This window comes from Haliotis rufescens, unplaced genomic scaffold (assembly GCF_023055435.1).
Source record: "Haliotis rufescens isolate VD_foot unplaced genomic scaffold, xgHalRufe1.0.p SCAF_7, whole genome shotgun sequence".
Classification (NCBI taxonomy): Eukaryota; Metazoa; Mollusca; class Gastropoda; order Lepetellida; family Haliotidae; genus Haliotis; species Haliotis rufescens.
The window spans coordinates 7,440,417-7,459,231 of record NW_025964361.1 but is presented as its reverse complement, the minus strand read 5'-3'; the positions used below and the strand labels follow the sequence as shown (position 1 = coordinate 7,459,231).

Here is an 18,815-nt window from a genome sequence, read left to right as displayed (position 1 = left end):
TACCTGGACAAGTTACAATGATTATACCCCCACTACTAACATACATTATCAAGTAGACTATTCGTTATACACGGCAATTCTAATGTTAATTTTCACATCATGTATGTAACTTTCGAAAACTTCAGGTTACTGACGCTTCCCCTCTTCCACTGTGGCCTGAGTTTATAGATTAGCTTGTCAACATAAACACCTGATAGTGTATAATCGCTGGCAGGCTAATCTCGAATTGACGCAAGCAGTATTTACTTTTTACGAAAAACTTCCTTTTTACAGCACGAACATCCAAAAGTTACGACACATTATTTAACCTGTTGATAGTTTGTATGTATTTCTAATCTAAGATTAGAAATGTGTTAAGCGCAGTGGGACTGGAGAGCGAGGTCCTGCATTCTGAGCAGTATAAAACAGGGGACAGGTAATGATTGCTTCACTGTTCCCTGTACTGCTCATCAAACGCAGGACATGAACTCGCTCTACAGCTGAGACGAGTAATAGTACTAAAAGTGGGTTTCCAGACCAACCAGCTTCTCATTTTGACGATTGCTTGACAAGTGTCCACTGTTTCAGCTCCAGCTCCACCGACACGATGTTGGTCACGGCGGTAGTTGCCCTACTCCTCGTTGTCACAGTCCACGCTGAGAAGTAAGTACAAATCAACTGAATGGACCACTGTTCAATTATTTGTAGCCACTAAGCAGGTTGACATGTGTCAATAATTTGGACATTTGTGTCCTATTGAACTCTTCTTGTTTGTTTCAAGGTGTCTTATTAAACTTTTAACTCAATTGTCACATGTTTGTGGTTTGGATGGTATAGCTTCGTTGGACCCATACCAGCTTGGTGTAACGTATTTAGCTTAATGTGTATCGGTAAAAGAATTAAACACCGGCCATCAGCACCATATATGTTTTCTTTCATTGGGCAAAAGATGTTTCGACGTTTACACCAGACAAACAGGGTCTCGTTTCTCTTAGCGATCTATACGCTGTGTATGCGTATATGTCGTTTCATCATTGCAGTCACATCATTGTGGAACGGGGCCACAACCTTTTCTCGTTATCATTCAGGCCACACAGAGCGTAATACTAATGATAAATCCGTTTTACCCAGCTTTGACAAGTAATCATCCTGGAGTGTCAGTTTGATGTGGTGGGTGATCCACATCTTTGTCGTTTACGGCTTTGGTAAAGTCCACGAACACGGATATGGCGCCGACAATGCGAGAAACATAATCAGAACGAATCTTGGAATTGAACTTACGACCATAGATTTGTGGTACGCCTAAAGGACGCAATTCTGCACAGCGAACTGCAGAGCCTTAGAGGACTGAGTGAGTGAGTTGGGTTTAACGCCGCTTTTAACAGTATTCCAGTCATATCACGGCTGTCAGCTTAATGTGGGAGGAAAGGCCGAAGTGATGCAGGTCTCAGACGTTTACCACTTCGGTGAAACCCACGAGCACGGGTACGGTGCTGACAAACCTAGAAACATAACCGGGGCGAACCGGGATTCGAACCCACAATCATAGGTTTCTGGCGTGCCCAAGGGACGCAACTCTGCACATCGAATCGCGTCGCCTTAGACGACTGGGCCACCCATGCCCCCTCTTTAGAGGACTGAGCCACCCGTGTCTCTAAACATACGTCACTGATCTGTTGGCTGGAAACGTCCTCCAAGTCAACACACAAAGAGCTTCAATATACACTGAAACTATAACGTGCGTCAGCATGTTTCTTAAAATTCATGACTGTACCCATGAAAATCCAGGTTAGAAAAAGTCTACAGCAACCCCTGCTTGTAGCAAGAGGCGACGAGGTTGTCAGGCCCGCTGACTTTGTTAATGCATGTCATCGTATCCTAACTGCGTAGATTGATGCTCATGATGTCAATCACAGGATTGTCGGGTCCAGATTGGATTATTTTACTGCCGTCATATGGCTAGATCATTTCTGACTTGAGTGTCTGTCTTTTCACATAGCTGGAATATGTCCGGCGTTAAACAACAAACAAACAAATCTTCAGGACTTAAGTGTCTGTCATTTCTCATTTTACCAGCTCGTACCTGATCACAGCAACGAAGCGGATTACCCTAGGACGGCCGTTCGTCGTCAACGTCAACATCCTAAACGCCAGTTCTCTCGTCGACGTTGATATCAGCATCGTCCATGCCTGGTACAACAACACCGACTACGTGAAGACACCAATCACCACCGTCACACGACGTTTCAAGCAGGGTAAGTATTTTTGACATTTCAAAGAACATATGCAACTGCCCAAACAGTAACCGATACCAAACAATTCTGTCTTCATGCGTTTGTAGGAGAATTATCCCCGTTTTGGAGCTGTTGATTGCAATTACAGTTGGTAAATAAAGGCATGTTGGGGACTTTTGAGGGGTGATTTGGAGATAATGTTTGTTTATTATTGAAAGTGAATATAAATGTGTGATATATTGGTGTTCGCCCATGACTAAGTCACACATGCACTTGCTGTTACAGATGCGCCAGACACTGTTACACTGGTCGTAAGTATGTTACTCACTCACTAACTCACTCATTAGCCCAACTGAACCCGTAGTAGGAACATATTTATTATGTAATAGGGATCCCCAATATGATGTGCAGTTATTCGTAAATAGTGAGTGAGTGAGTTGGGTTTAACGCCGCTTTTAACAGCATTCCAGTTATATCACGGCGTATCAGCTTAATGTGGGAGGAAAGTGATGTAGGTCTCAGACGTTTACCACTTCGGTGAAACAAACGAGCACGGGTATGGTGCTGACAAACCTAGAAACATAATCTGGGCGAACCGGGATTCAAACCCAAAATCATAGGTTTCTGGTGTGCCCAAGGGACGCAACTCTGCACAGCGAATCGCGGCGCCTTAGACGACTGGGCCACCCGTATTCGTAAATAGAAAAAAGATACGGACTGAAAATGATACGGAAATACAACGAACTAATTTCAAAAGTCTATTGGATTTAGTTATTTGAATTTACCCAAATAATCTGTATCAAAGCACCTGCGTTACGGAAACAAAAATCTTCATCGTACTGACAAGCCGAACTTTCTTCTGCCAAAGTAATTGAAACATTTACGACCATTATGCTATCTTAGAAATAAATTGGAGACCCCGTGAAGCTCTGGTCTATTTGTTATTGAATGGTCAAATACGTGTATAAGCAAGGCGCTTTCTCTGTTGGATGCAGCAGTGTATTCACTGTCAATCTGATAGCAGAGGTCACAGCCAACGGTCTTGACTGTAAATCTTTGTTGTCGAAATGTCAGGTCAAATACTCAAAGGTAACATTGCAGTTATCATTCCATGGTCCCGTTCCACAAAGCGATTTTAGCACAAAGACAACGTTAAAGAATGGGAGTTACGACTGTAGCTCTAAGATCGCTTTGTCGAACGGACCGATCTTTAAGTTGACCTCACTGAGATTGCAATGCTGTTGTTCCAGGCGCCACAAGCAACTGTCATTGGAAGTTACCTGCTGAAGGTGAAGGGGTCAGGGGGACTCATCTTTGAGAGAGAGGAACGCCTCACTATAGCCAGGAAGACCATATCAGTGTTCATTCAAACCGACAAGGCCATGTACAAGCCAGGACAGCGAGGTAAGGACCTCGACCCCAAAGGAAAAGCAAGTCAATGGAACAATTATGATAGAATGTTCATGTGGCTCTGAATGATAACCTTCCATATCACGTGATGCAGAGTGTGTGTGCGTGTTTGCGTGCGTGCGTGCGTGCGTGCGTGCGTGCGTACGTGTGTCTGTGTGTGTGCGTGCGTGCGGGTGGGGTGTGGTGGTGGTGGTGCTGTGTTTATTGTTAGCGACAGGACATTTTTCTCTTTTACAGTGAGGTTTTAATCACAACCCTTCTGAGACATCCAGGGTCGTTGGGGTATCTAGAGGTTAAAGCTTTCGCTCGTCTCGCTGAAGACACGAGCCCATTTCTGGTGTCCCCCGCCGCGATATTCCTGGAATATTGCTAAAAGCGGCGTAAAACCATACTTACTCCCTCTAAGCCATCCAGCATGTCCAAAAAGCTTTGAAGTTTGAAGTTTCTTCTCGTACACATGTGGACATTTTTTATGGAAGAAATCCATTTTTAAAGTCCCACCACCCCGACCGCAATGGTCGGCATCTTTAATGACAGCCCCGTGAATCACTATTTCATGTAATTCATTATCAAGGATATATTTGTGATTACCTGTTCTTCTTCAAGTTCATTTCAGAGCTTTTGCCGTATACCCAGATATGAAGGTGTACCAAGGCAAAATAGATGTCGACATATATGTGAGTACACAAATACCTATAAATAAAGAACATGATGTAAACTAATAAACTATAGACACGTTCTACATTTTGTCGCACACTGCACCGCGTAATCCCGACAAGCAGTGTGCTGTTTAAATATGAGATATCAGTATCTGAAAGTTGTGTGTGTGTCTTCAATCTGTAAGGGAACACAAGTTTGATTTAACATGCCTCTGGTGCTTCTTTCTTTAACTCAAAATGACCCCCTACTGTCGGTGTGATTTTCAATATGAATATATTGACCATTCCAACAAGTATATACCTAAGATTCTGTATTAAAACTATTTTTGTCCGACTCCTCTTAAGGATCCACGAAACAACAGAATTCGCCGCTGGGTTTCGCTGCAGGATGGGACAGGGGTCAACCACAGAGACATATTGCTCAGTGACCAGCCGGTTCTTGGGGACTGGAAGATAGAAGTCACCGTTCCTGAGTTTGTGAGAACAATTCTCGCATTTTAGAGAATTTTTTGTTTTTACATCTTCCCGAGGCAAGGGAGTTAATTAACTTCATAAGTCGAGTTTCCACCCTTGCCGAACAAGGCTTGAATTATGGAGTTATGTTTTGGCTGGACTAACGAGTCCATGCATAGTCCAATTAATATCGCGTAACGAAATCGACATCCGGTTCGTAAAGTACCTTGCAGTTTTCTGTCGATTGCAGGATTTGCAAAACTCAGTGTCAGCAGATACTTTCCATCCTTTCATGTTTTTAAGCTAGGTGCTCACATGATTTGATGAACTCAGCGAAGAAGGACCCTATTAATTACAATATAGATTTTGATTGTCGCCGTCATTTTTTTAAGCAAATGCAAGTGATATGAGTGGTGGAATCTGATTGGTCAAATAGGAGGGACATAGAAGGGGCATAACTCTGACACTGGTAACAGACACTGGTGGCGCTTCAATCGAGCCCAAACATTCCTGCCTAGTTCGGTAAGGGTGAAAACTGGACTTTTATTGTCAGTTGACACCTTTGCCTCAGGAAGATACTGTTTTTACTGCAGTACTGTGTTTGAAATAACAGTTTCTAAAGTTCGTGAAGACCTTTCCTGTGTATGAATCGATTAGCTTCTAAGCCAGTGTTGAAATTGTTTGACAGAGCGTTCTGTTGAGATTGGTGTCGTGCGTCATTCCTATAATAATGCTTCAATGCATACCCCCTGTTTGCCACTATTTTGTGGCTTCTGTGTGTTGAAAAAACACGATGAACTCACTTTATTTCTTTTTGCCGTAATGGATTTATTCAGTCAACAAACATCAATTGGAATTGTATATGGAATAGTGCTATCTTGTCTATGAACCATACGCTGTTTTAATGTGCACATAAAATAATATGCTTAACTTATTTCGTAACAGGTAGGTTTAAACGAAAAGAAAACATTCACAGTCCAACAATATGGTGAGTACAGCATGTGAAGAAGAACATAAATTAACAGTCTCATATATAAAATTAATTCTGCCAATTGTCCAATATCATTGATGTTATAGTTTAAGGTGATATGTTTACACTATCATAGACAAAACGTCTTGATCCAATTGTGCACTTACCATCGAAGTCCACTTTTGCATTGATACTGAAAGTAGAATCGTATACGTTACATTCCATAGTTAATAAAATTGTGTCTTGTGCACAGAGTTGCCAAAGTTTGAGGTGAAGGTAGAGTTGCCTCCCTTTTCTCTAACAACTGACATCGACCTTTCCGGAACCGTCAAAGCCAAGTATGTATGCAGCTTCGGGTTTTGTTTTTTCTTGAAACGCCTGGAAGTCAATTCTTTGTAGTAATAGTAAAGTAATTGTGATACTTATGAACAGTAATGATTCATAGTCGGTACAAACGACCAATCGTCATTTCATTGGGTTCCAAAACTTCCGCTTTGATGACCTGGCACCACTGTCTCCAGAAGACAATTATTTTGCAATTCTAAGACGTGATAGGAAATAAAGGTTGCTGCAAATTACGCACGCCAAACACATGTGTGAACTTGCCATCCAGCTACACGTATGGAAAAGGAGTCAAAGGCATGGTGGAACTGAGGGTGTTTGTCGGCGCCATCAGGAACTCCTGCGGGAACTTTGCAAGATCAGTTCTGAAGACGTTTCCAGTAAGTCATCACATAAGCAGTTACCTGCGTACGCTGGTAAAAGTTGCTCTAGTATAGTTGTGTTGGTCAAGTGAATTGTGTTATGTTGGATGTTGATAAGACTGACCATCGTATGTAAACATAAAACGTCTCAAGTCAGTCTCGATTATCTGCAGAAACAGATTCCATTGGCGCGAAAGAGAACTAGTTGTGACAAATATTGATGACACCAGGTGTTCGCGAAAGAATCCTCCTCTACACACACAATTTGCATAAAAATAAGTTGTTTTTTGTTGCTTTACGCAACACAGCGGTACTCCTGCGAAAAGTGATGTTACTACATTGTGCCATTTCTGTGCAGATTGATGGCAGTGCCCGGTTCTCGGTGTCCATGGGAGAGATCAAGAAGCTGCAGTCGTACCTGAACCAGCAAACGGTGACTGTACTGGCAGAGGTCAAGGAGGACCTAACTGGGAAGACACTCAACGGCTCCTCAAACGTTGTCTACTACACTGACCCCTACAAGATCACCTTCCTGAATTCCAGCCCCAGTAACTTCAAGCCGGGTCTACCTTACAGGGCCTACGTATGTAGCTGTTAATATCGTAACGCACAACTCTACATGACCTACTAATGTAGCTGTCGGTACAAAACACACTACTCTACATTGCTTTCTTATGTAGCTGTCATTACCGTAGCACACTACTCTATAGGACCTGCATATGTAACTATCAACATCACACACCACCCCACAGGACTTACATAACCAAAAGACACAGGGGAATGTTACCTTTCTACATTTGTTTCATCCAAATTGTACAATTAAGATAAGAATGTTTAAAGTATGGACAGACGCCAGACCAAAATAAACGGAAAGTACATCTGAAAACATGTCAATGGAATAAAAAACTTAGATCCGATTTTGTTGTCCGTTGTGCATGGTTTTCATCCTAAAGTTGCAAATATATGGTTAATACCTTCTTTTTCAAATCTAGGTGAAAGTGACCCAACAAGATGACCGTCCAATCTCTGATGCGAACTCCACCATCCAGGTGTACACGTGTGTAGACTATAGGCGAACGGAGGCCTATCAGAATCGCTATGAGTGCAACGCCTTCACCGGCAGCTATTCCCTGCCTATACTTAACCTCCGGATACCTGAGAATGGCATTATCCCTCTGGACCTTGATATACCGGACAATACAACAGACGTTAAGATGAGGGTACGTAAGTCAAAACGTATGTACACTATAGATAAATATACATGAATTGACGACATAATCGTCATGATTATGAATTGACGACATTACATAAGGAAGGAATTTTATGACATTATAATAACTTAATAAAGCAACCTCCATAGAGGAAGTGCAATGAATTGACGATATGGCGTGAAGCAACATCGTGACATATAACATCATGAAGCTCTAATGTGACTGAATGAAGCCACGAAAAACAGACAGTTAATATAGTAAAGAACGAGGTGACATTATGAAGCACAATATGACATTTTGAAGCCATGTAATCACACAATGAATGACCATGTCTGTTTGTTTCAAATACATCGTAATTGTCCCGGAAGTAAAGTTAGAGATTAAACACCTAGGGTAGGCTTCACGTTCAGTTGTAATTAAATGAAAAACCATTTGTACACGATGCACATTTCATCTCGGAGAAAAGCCATCAGACTGCGCACTGGGCATGGTGTAAGGGTTAGGAACATTGTAGTGATAGTAATTCCCGCATGGGATTGTTCTAACTGTGTGTCTCTGTTCCAGGCTTACTACAAGAACATCCACGCCTCCAAACATCTTTCCGAGAGTCATTCGCAGAGCGACACCTTTGTTCAAGTCAGGCTCCGCACAGCTAATCTGAAAGTACGATTCATTAGTGTGCCACAGTCCGATGTACAAAGTTGTTTCCCTTTGCCATCTGGGTTCGTGGGTTCAAATCCCAGGTTCCCCCCGACTATGATCCTTATATGCGGGCATTATACTGTTTTTAAAATTAGTGACGGACTGCTTGTTTTCCCACATCAAAACTAAACATTTAACCAAACTCACTCACTCGTCCATCTATTTCATAGCATGTAGCATCAAATTCTAGCACATTATTAAATATCATGCAGGGCCCTCGGATATTGCATTTGGACATTTTACTTATGTTTTGCATGATATATACGTCTATTATGCTGCAGGCTGGTGACAACGCCGAGTTTGAAATCCAGGCGACATCTCCACCTGGAAAGGTAGCATACCAGGTAAATATGACCCTTCAAACCAGGTAAATATGGCCCTTCATACCAGGTTAATGTGACCCTTCATACCAGGTAAATATGACCCTTCAGACCAGGTTAATAAGACCCTTCATACCAGGTTAATATGACCCTTCATACCAGGTAAGTATGACCCTTCATACCAGGTAAATATGACCCTTCATACCCTTCATACAAGGAAAGTTACCTTCATGTTGTACAAGTTGTACCAACTAGTTGTACCGTGTGAATGCCCCTTAAGCGAAATTATCTTGAACGTTGAACCACATTTCACCTCATCTCAGTTTCAGACTCTTTATAAATTGATGGATATAATAAGGAGGTAAATTTTGATTATTTATGTTGATATATCTTTTTTTCTATTTATTCAACCAGCTTTAACATTACCTCATCTATTTTTCATATCACTGATTTATTGTGTAAAATTCAAGGCTCCTGATGCTATGGTCCGTTACAGATTATGTCGCGTGGGGTTGTGGTGAAGGGTGGAATAGTACGCCCCATCTCCACCGAAGACAAATCCCTCATTCTCAACGTTCCCGTCCTCGCCACGATGTCTCCCACGGCACACATCCTCGTTAATTTCGTCACACCCGACGGGGAAATCGTTGCTGACTCCATCAGCTTCAACGTGGACGGAGTCTTCGCCAACAAAGTAAGACGATTGTGTGATCATTAACACCAAGTGTTCTACACAGATCAGGGCCGGTAAGACGATTGTATAATCATTAACACCAAGTGTTCTACACAGATCAGGGCCTGGTAAGACGAGTGTATAATCATTAACACTAGGTGTTCTACACAGATCAGGGCCTGGTAAGACGATGGTATGATCATTAACACCAAGTGTTCCACACAGATCAGGGCCTGGTAAGACGATTGTATATAATCATTAACACCAGGAGTTCTACCAGTGCCGTAGCCAGCCGGGGGGCGGTGGGGGGAGGGTGTCTGATTTTTTATAGAAAACACATTTTTCCTTGTGAAAGTTAACTTGAGTAAGAAATGAATTATCTAATTTGCCCCCAACCTGTCGAAAAAAGCGATCTTAGTCCTAAGACTACACTAAACACAATATCGTCCGACTATACTTTGACATAATAGACTTACCATTGTCGTAACGCAAAAAGACCGCTTTGTTAAATGAGACCCAGGATTATTTCTCACGAATCGGTCTCCGTGGCGACTCAGGTTACACCACAGCATTCTATAAGAATCGGTGATATTGGGGATCCATCAAATGCAGTTTTAATCAAGAGATCTTACTACTACAACGACGAGCGTATGCCAATACTGCTTCGTGGGGTACCGTTAGACGAAGTCATAAAGATAACTAGAGCTACAACAAGCATACGTCAACACTGCTTTGTGGGTCACTGTCAGATCCAGTTCAACGTTATCGTCAAGTCAGTGCCAGTTATTATAAGCAAACTGACTAAGCTGATTGCTTGTTACTATGATAACAGTCCGATGATAACGTCATGCGAACGCTACTTGTTGGGGAGGGAGAGAAGTTTGAAAATGCCAGGAGGGCTTAATGTATTTTCTGATACAACACTCGGGACTGTTTGGGAATTATAGGTGTTACCTCTGTGTAGGTTGGTATCGCCTACAGCACCAAGAAGGCGGAGCCCCACACGGATGTGACAGTCGACATCACGGCGGATCCCCAATCATCTGCCTTCCTTTTGGCCGTTGACCAAAGCGTGCAGCTTCTTAAAACCGGAAATGACATCTCAACAGACCAGGTATCTTGTTACAGCTTACATGTGTATTGAGTACATTCGGGTCAACTCGGCTTGTTCCGTTAATTGCATAATACCTTGGTTAGCAATGGAGTAGTGGTATTGCATGGATTCACCGTAAACTGTAACGCCAATTCCTGTTTCATGTAGTTCGTATAACATGACGGCCATGTTTGAAGACAGATCATTCTGTGAACAGAAATTAGGTCTACACATTGATTGCAAGACAAAAGCAAACGGAAATCAATTTGATCAATTATAAAAGGTTGACGACTGCCCCTGTGTTGTAGTCATTTGATTGTCACATGCACGAAACTACTTCCAATATGGCTTCGTGGAGCAGAGTGTTTATTGTGGTAGATATTGTGGTAGAGTTATAGTGATCCTTTCACAGAATTTCCATTTCTCTTTTTATTCCGTTTCGGCGGATAACATCGACTGGTTATTATCTGTTTTTAATATGTTATGTCTTACCATAACACCGGAAGTGTAGATACAAACCTCAAGTGTCAAACCTCAATATGCCTGTAAAATTGTGTACAGTAAACTACGGTTATAACGAACACGCTTATAACGAACTACGGTTATAACGAACTCAAAATAGTAGTCCCTTTGAGTTCGTTATAACCGTAGTTTACTGTAATTAAGCCTTAACCATTTGAATCAGTTTTATTTCCCTCTGTGGATGCCCAGGTGATGAAGGAACTCAGGGAGTATGATTACACCGCCCCAAGGGTTGACTTCTTAAGATGGAGTTTCCCGGTTCCAACATCCGGCACGAGTGCAACAGAAATTTTCCAGGTGAGATGAAGGAGGTCATTTGCGCAGTACCGAGATTATCTCAGTACTTCAAGTACTAGATTTCCCTAATATCCTTAGGAAGCATCAACTGCAAATACCACAAAATGGTTTCTCGGGCAAATGCAAAACATTTTTTTAAGGACGATCCATATGAGTCAGATTGTCCCCTACAGGATCCGTTTTCAATATTATATCTGTTAAAGCACAGGACCATGTAACAATAAAAATAAAAAGTTTGGCCTCGTCTATGATTTTTTTGCGACTTTTATATTTTTATTGTTACATGGTCCTGTGGTTAAAGTCACACCCCCCCCCCCACACACACACACACACCCCCCCCACACACACACCCCACACACCCCACCCCACCCCCCAACCCCCGATCGTTTAAACGTCTCCTTGAACCTGAAAAATAATTTTCGTAATTACGTGGTTTAGTTTAGAATTAGTTATCAATAAAGGTAATAAAATAGGTGAGATGAGGTGAGGTGAAATGCCGTTTAACGTCGCGTCGAAGATTATTGCACTTATATAGCGACGTGCATGCATGTGTGTGTGTGTCTGCTTGTACTAGTCCGGACTGATGCCGATTTATAGTGCCAGCCCACTGAGATACCATGCCGCAGTTTAACATGAATACCCCACTCAGACACAGTATACTGACTCCGAGCCGACCAGTCCTTGTTTGAGCCCCTCTATGCCGAGCGCCAGACAGGGTAACAACAAGTACCATCTTTTAACGCCTTTTGGTATGACGCGGATGTTGTAGATATATTATGTCCCTCCATACTGTGATGTTGTAGATATATTACGTCCCTCCATGCTGTGATGTTGTAGATATATTATGTCCCTCGCTACTGTGTTGTTGTAGATATAGTATGTCCCTCGCTACTGTGATGTTGTACATATATTATGTCCCTCCATACTGTGATGTTGTACATATATTATGTCCCTCCATACTGTGATGTTGTAGATATAGTATGTCCCTCCATACTGTGATGTTGTAGATATATTATATACCTCCGTACCGTGATGTTGTAGATATATTATGTACCTCCATACTGTGATGCTATAGACACATTATGTCCCTCCATACTGTGATGCTGTAGATATATTATGTTCCTCCATACTGTGATGCTGTAGATATGTTTTACACCGTATACTGGATGTTGTTGACATGTTTTTTCCCTGTATAATGTAATGTTGCAGAGAGCTGGAGTCATTGTCATCACTGATGCACAGCTGCACTATTTTGGTAGAGATTCGAGGCGTGAATATAATTTTAGAACATCGGGTGAGTTTTTCGTCGAGCCATTTATATCAATGTAGTCTCTACTGGAACTAGTGATAAGTGCAGATTCCAAAATTGTAATGCGAAGCTTAACCCAGGATTCGTTACATGCAGAAATAAACTGTGAAATATCCATGTAGAATATTGACAAATTATATTGCAATAGACATGGTAAATGCAATACAGTTGGGCAAATATGTGACAGCACCATTCAATAATAGGCCCCATTATTGGGTGAGGTGAAATGGGGTCAAACATTGCGTCCAAAATTATTGCTATTATATACGTGCTATACGTGCATGTACGTGTGTGTATTTGTGTCGCTGCTTGTACTTGTCCGGACTGATGCCGATTTATAGTGCTAGCTCACTGAAATACCATGCCGAAGTTTAACACGAATACCCAACTCAGACACAGTATACTGACTCCGAGCCGACCAGTCCTTGTTTTAGCCCCTTAATGCCGAGCGCAAGACAGGGTAACAACAAGTACCATCTTTTAACGTCTTTTGGTATGACGCGGCCGGGCATCGAACCCCGGACCTTCCGCTCTCCGGACGGACGCTCTACCACTAAACCACGGAGGCGGTCGGTCCGATTATAAGGCCAATGCGCTCACGAATTTCATAACCCAATGTATGAGGGCCTCATTAAAGTTCTGCCAGGTACAATCATTACCTCTGACTATAAAAAAAACACTGCCACATAAAACCAGGGCTTGTGGTTGGTAATCACATGCGTGTGTTTGCGAATATGCTTTTGAATAAGCTGCGCTTGAGACGGATGAAAGAAGCAAGTACTATATTAAATGTTTCAAACCGATAAAGAAGAACATCTTGATGAATAGTAACATTATTTAAAGGTAGCATAGGATGAATACACCAATTGGATGAAAGTAACTTGGACGAGAATGAAATAGAATGAAACCTAATATACATATACAGTAAAGTACGGTTATAACGAACTCAAGGGGACTACTAATTTTAGTTCGTTTTAACCGTAGTTCGTTATAAGCATATATACAGCATAACTAAAGCAAATAGTCGGGACTAAAAAGTAAGTTCGTTATATCCGTCAGTTCGTTATAAGCGTGTTCGTTATAACCGTAGTTTACTGTATATTAAATTGATGTTAAGTGAATAAGTGTACGTCGCATCGTAATAGGTACAGCCATATACCGAAGTAGCATCAAATTAAAATTATAAAAATGGATATATTGTAACAACGGATGGATATACTAACGTTGGGTAGAGTGAGTGAGTATGGTTTTACGCCGTTTTTAGCAATATTCCAGCAATATCACGGCGGGGGACACTACATTTGGCTTCACACATTGTACCCATGTCGGGAATCGAACCCAGGTCTTCGGCGTGACGAGCGAACGCTTTAACCACTAGGCTACCCGACCGCCCCTACGTTGGGTAGAACATTGGATAAAATGTTGTATGGGATGAGTAGTGACAATGGGTTTTAAGGTCAGGTTATATGGGGTGTGCAGTAACAATGGATGAAAGTTTGTATAAGATGACTGGTGACAATGGATGAAAGGTCGTACGGGAGGAATAGTAAAAGTATTAGAATAGTAATAGGAAACATTGAAGAATTGTAGGTGAGGTGAGGTGAAATGGGATTTAACGTCGCGTTCAAGATTATGGCACTGATATAGCGACGTTCATACACGTGTGTGTGGCTGCTTGTATTTGTCCAGACCGATGCAGATTTATAGTGCAAGGCCACTGAGATACCATGCCGCAGTGAAAAAAGCGGCGTTAAACCCAACTAACCCACTCATTCACTATTGTCATAACAGGTCGTTCGGGATCGGGACGTGCCAAACGCCCCCGTGTTTCCAGCAAGTCCAGGGAAAGGGGATACGCTGCACCCACTTCCCCTGTCCTGAAGAAGGTAGAGAGAGTCAGAGAGATCTTCCCGGAGACGTGGTTGTGGCTGAATACCACAGTCGGGTGAGTCTACTTTCATTGTGAGACCATGACCAGCTGCATGGTGCAGATCTTATCAGTGAGTGAGTGAGTGAGTTGGGTTTAACGCCGCTTTTAACAGCATTACAGTTATATCGCGGCGTGTCAGCTTTATGTGGGAGGAAAGCTCCAAGTGATGCAGTCTCAGACGTTTATCACTTCGGTGAAACCAACGAGCACGGGTATGGTGCTGACAAACCTAGAAACATAATCGGGGCGAACCGGGATTCGAACCCACAATCATAGGTTTCTGGTGTGCCCAAGGGACGCAACTCTGCACAGCGAATCACGGCGCCTTAGACGACTGGGTCCCCCGTGCCCCCCGCAGATCTTATCAAGACAGCATGGGAGATAATAGGCCGCCATATAAGGATGTTATGGAGGGGAGGTCTTCATCTATGTTACGAGTGATACAGTGTCTCAAGTAACGAAAGGAAGGACTCACTATTACAAATGTTTAATTATTACCCAAACCTACAATTATTCTATATTTACACAATTGCAAAATCAATCTGACAAACAGACATATATGTGGCAGAGCAAAATAGCTGAATACTCACCGTGCTAGCGAAAACTCCACCAATAAGTGAGTAAGTGAGTTGGGCTTAACGCCGCGGAAAGTCCGAAGTGATGCAGGTCTCAGACGTTTACCACTTCGGTGAAACCCACGAGCACGGGTATGGTGCTGACAAACCTAGAAACATAATCGGGCCGAACCGGGATTCGAACCCACAATCATAGATTTCTGGCGTGCCCAAGGGACGCAACTCTGCACCGACATGGCCGAATACATCACAAGATTCCATGGGGGCACGGGTGGCCCAGTCGTCTAAGGCGCCGCGATTCACTGTGCAGAGTTGCGTCCCTTGGGCACGCCAGAAACCTATGATCGCTAAATAAAGCTCACATGTAACATATGGATTAATTGATTGAGTATGTTTTTTCGCCGCTTTTAGCAATATTCCAGTAATATCACGGCGGGGGACACCAGAAATTGGCTTCACACATTGTACCTATGTCGGGAATCGAACCCGGGTCTTCGGCGTGACGAGCGAACGCTTTAACCACTAGGCTACCCGACCGCCCCTAAATAGCATCTGGAGGTGAGGTAGATGGGTTGGAATTCAAGGAACCAAGAGACAAGGAAAAGACATAGCCACTGGATTGGTGTCGTTATGAAAATATAATGATGTAGAAGGATTCTGGTTTTTGTTTCATTGTAATGCAGACCGGACGGCCGGACATCGATCCAGACAACTGTCCCTGACACCATTACATCCTGGGTGGCCAGTGCCTTCGCCATCAGCCCACGCTCCGGACTCGGAGTAGCACCTACCTCGGCGAAGGTGAACATTAAGCCACAATATCGTATATTTATTAACAATGTCATATACCTGTAAGGATCCACGTCACTTTCTGCGTGTTGCCCCATATGAGATTATGCTTTTAGTGAACGTCTGTCACCCGTCTTTCTCAAACTTCTTTACTCTAGTTAAGCATCCTATTTAGTGTATGCTCATAAGAAATTATATATATCAGAACAATATGCTGAGACTTTTTCAACCATATTTTGATGGCTATGAACTTCCAACGCGTACACACTTCACCCATCTTCCTATAATGTTTTGAAGGGGCCCTATGTGTTGACTAGAAGAGTTGACACAAGTCGTATAGACACGGGTTCGATCTCACATAGGTAATATTTGGGATGACACTGTCTTTGTAAAGTACAGATTCTAGATCTTTTTGGTTTAGTCTTATCCGGGACTCGAACCCACACTCAAAGAGCGAGGCACCTAATCGCCAGCCTACAAAGTCGGCGATCTAACCCACTTAGCCACCAACGCTTCCACAAAATAAAAGTCCGAAAACTGATAGTCTAGATCACGTACTTCGTGTACCCCTCTGAGAAATGTAAATTGACACGGTTCTCATGAAAGCCATGAATACACGATGCCATTTTACTAGTACTAGAATACTTAACAAAGAGAGTGTAATCCAAATTATGAAATATCTTACATTTTACCACTTTCTCAATGGCATCGTGTATACACGGGTTCGATTGCCCACATCGGTAAAGTATACTAGGAAACCCATTCTTGACGTCCCCCGTCGTGATATGCCAAATGGCGTAAAATCAGTCACATTCGCCCACGTTTGTATTCCTATGTTGCACAGCTTCAAGTGTTCCGGTCCTTCTTCGTCAGTCTGAACCTGCCGCTGTCCGTGGTGCGCGGGGAGCAGGTGGTCCTCCAGGCCAACGTCTTCAACTACCTGCCCTCAGTGGAAGAGGTAGGTCACGGTCTACATTGATATCAGAAGTGTGGCATGATGCTTCGTACACACTGCTGTCGGGGTGTGAGGTAGCCCAGTGGTTAAAGCGTTCCCGACATGGCTGAAAGGTGTGTAGCCTATTTCTTGGTAACAATACTGAACATGATATCTGTGGTTTCACACAATCGAATTTTCATGTGAAAAATTCTTGACTTTTAACCAGTCAACAAATCAACATCAGAAGCGATTTTGATACGTACAAAAGTAAAACCTCAAAGCAGGTGTTATTCAATCAAAGTAAAACCTTAGGTCTTACTAAAAAAGAAACAGAACTTCAAAGTAAGACATCCCTATTCAAAGTCGCTCCGGGCTTTCACCTTGATTTGCTCCAAATACCGTATTCGACGTAATAAGCGCCCCGCTCTTATAAGCGCCCACGGCAATAATTCCTGATATATTTGCTAGTGAACAATCCCAATTATCACCCCTTCCGATTGATCAATGTACACAAGACTTATTTATTCGTGTATAATATGTGTTATATGCATCCTTAATTATGGAAAAATTAAATTCTCGAAAAATATATCTGTTGTATGTAAACATTTCAGGCTGTCAGCATAAACCACGAAATTAAGGATCTTTCAACTCTGTTGTTTTTGACCAAAATTATATTCTAATAACAGCCCCCTATTTCTAATTTTGAGAGCGCCCTGGGCGCTTGTTATGTCGAATACGGTACTGTTGAAAGCCCCGTGTAGAACAATTAGTCGACGTCACCGAAGGTTTATAGTAGTCATTGGGTCACATCTTTCATATGTTTGAGGGCCCATGGACGAGGCAGGATAAGCTTATCCGTTTTGCGAACCTCTTATTTAGACATGTTTCGTGCATTTTGCTTTTCTACAAAGGTTTGTGATACATCACGTGCCAAGTCCCTTATCCTATTATTATGTAAGTGATTTGAATAATATATACCTAAGATGGGAGAGAATGAACATATTGAGTATGATATCTCGTCATATTACCTTTTTATAGGTAACCGTTGAGCTGAAGAAAAACAGCGGTTTCCAGAGTGTCGTTATTGGTTCTGGTGGTGAAGAAAACCTGACCTCTGAACCACAGCTTCAGACGTATATGGTCGGCCCAGGTGAAGCCAAAGCTGTTTACTTTCCAATAGTTCCTTCAATCATTGGCGATGTCGAAATCGAGGTCTCCGCCAGATCCCCAGCAGCAGCTGACGCCGTCAAGAGGCAACTGAGAGTGAAGGTTTGTCAATGAAGGACATAAATGTAACTATTTAAACAAAATGTCATGCTAAATTGAATTATTTAATACATTGTGTTTTGCAATCTGTCACATAACGATCAAAGGACAGGGTAAGCTGCGAGCAAGTTCGGGTCAACAGGAATTGGTTCAAATTTGTTCTGGATATTGATGATCGTCTGTATGTGACTAACAACAAGCCATTTCTATCACTTAGATTTAGGGCTAATGACATGATCAAATACAGCGGCTTGCAGGAATAAAGGAATACAAATAAAAAATGTAAGGAAAGAGAACATCAGCTATGAGCAAGATGACCAAAGATACACTTACACCATATTGTTTTAATGTATTTACCTACATGTGTGATGAGAGCCAGTTTGGGTAAACAGGAATTGGTTCAAAATGATTCTGGACATTGATGGTCGACTTTACTTGTTTATTAACTACGAGACACTTCTATCATTTGCAGATTTTGGTCTTATGACAAAATCAAATACAGCGGCATGACTAAAAGGAAGAAACATGCCAATGTTTCGCACTCAAGGAGAACGTTAATTCCTGTAAGATTACTTTCGCAATAGTCACCTCAGATGATATAGATTTTAATTGTATCCATTTTTTTCAAAAAGGCAGAAGGTATCAGGAAAGAAAAAAACATCCCTGTTCTCGTTGACCTGACATCAGACAAAACGTTCTCCAAGACGATTAAGGTTTCCTCTCCACCTGGACTTGTTGAGGGGTCTGAAAGAGTTCGGCTCACAGTGACCGGTAAGTTGACA

At 42.3% G+C, this 18,815-nt stretch overlaps 1 protein-coding gene across 2 annotated transcripts in view; it reads left to right on the top strand.

Annotated features, from left to right (window-relative positions):
* LOC124144487 (CD109 antigen-like) overlaps positions 1-18,815 on the top strand; it is a 31,718-nt gene that overhangs the window by 3,426 nt on the left and 9,477 nt on the right. For both annotated transcript variants that reach the window (XM_046513902.2, XM_048387672.1), the window contains exons 2-23: positions 568-642; positions 2,056-2,234; positions 2,499-2,524; positions 3,464-3,617; positions 4,230-4,300; positions 4,628-4,759; positions 5,681-5,723; positions 5,959-6,043; positions 6,319-6,427; positions 6,768-6,992; positions 7,402-7,629; positions 8,185-8,283; positions 8,604-8,666; positions 9,139-9,336; positions 10,280-10,429; positions 11,120-11,227; positions 12,437-12,521; positions 14,328-14,481; positions 15,725-15,842; positions 16,675-16,788; positions 17,806-18,036; positions 18,666-18,804. In XM_046513902.2, coding sequence (XP_046369858.2) covers positions 587-642; positions 2,056-2,234; positions 2,499-2,524; positions 3,464-3,617; positions 4,230-4,300; positions 4,628-4,759; positions 5,681-5,723; positions 5,959-6,043; positions 6,319-6,427; positions 6,768-6,992; positions 7,402-7,629; positions 8,185-8,283; positions 8,604-8,666; positions 9,139-9,336; positions 10,280-10,429; positions 11,120-11,227; positions 12,437-12,521; positions 14,328-14,481; positions 15,725-15,842; positions 16,675-16,788; positions 17,806-18,036; positions 18,666-18,804 — 2,767 coding nt within the window. In that variant the 5' untranslated portion in view covers positions 568-586. The remainder of the gene's footprint in view (positions 1-567; positions 643-2,055; positions 2,235-2,498; positions 2,525-3,463; positions 3,618-4,229; positions 4,301-4,627; positions 4,760-5,680; positions 5,724-5,958; positions 6,044-6,318; positions 6,428-6,767; positions 6,993-7,401; positions 7,630-8,184; positions 8,284-8,603; positions 8,667-9,138; positions 9,337-10,279; positions 10,430-11,119; positions 11,228-12,436; positions 12,522-14,327; positions 14,482-15,724; positions 15,843-16,674; positions 16,789-17,805; positions 18,037-18,665; positions 18,805-18,815) is intronic.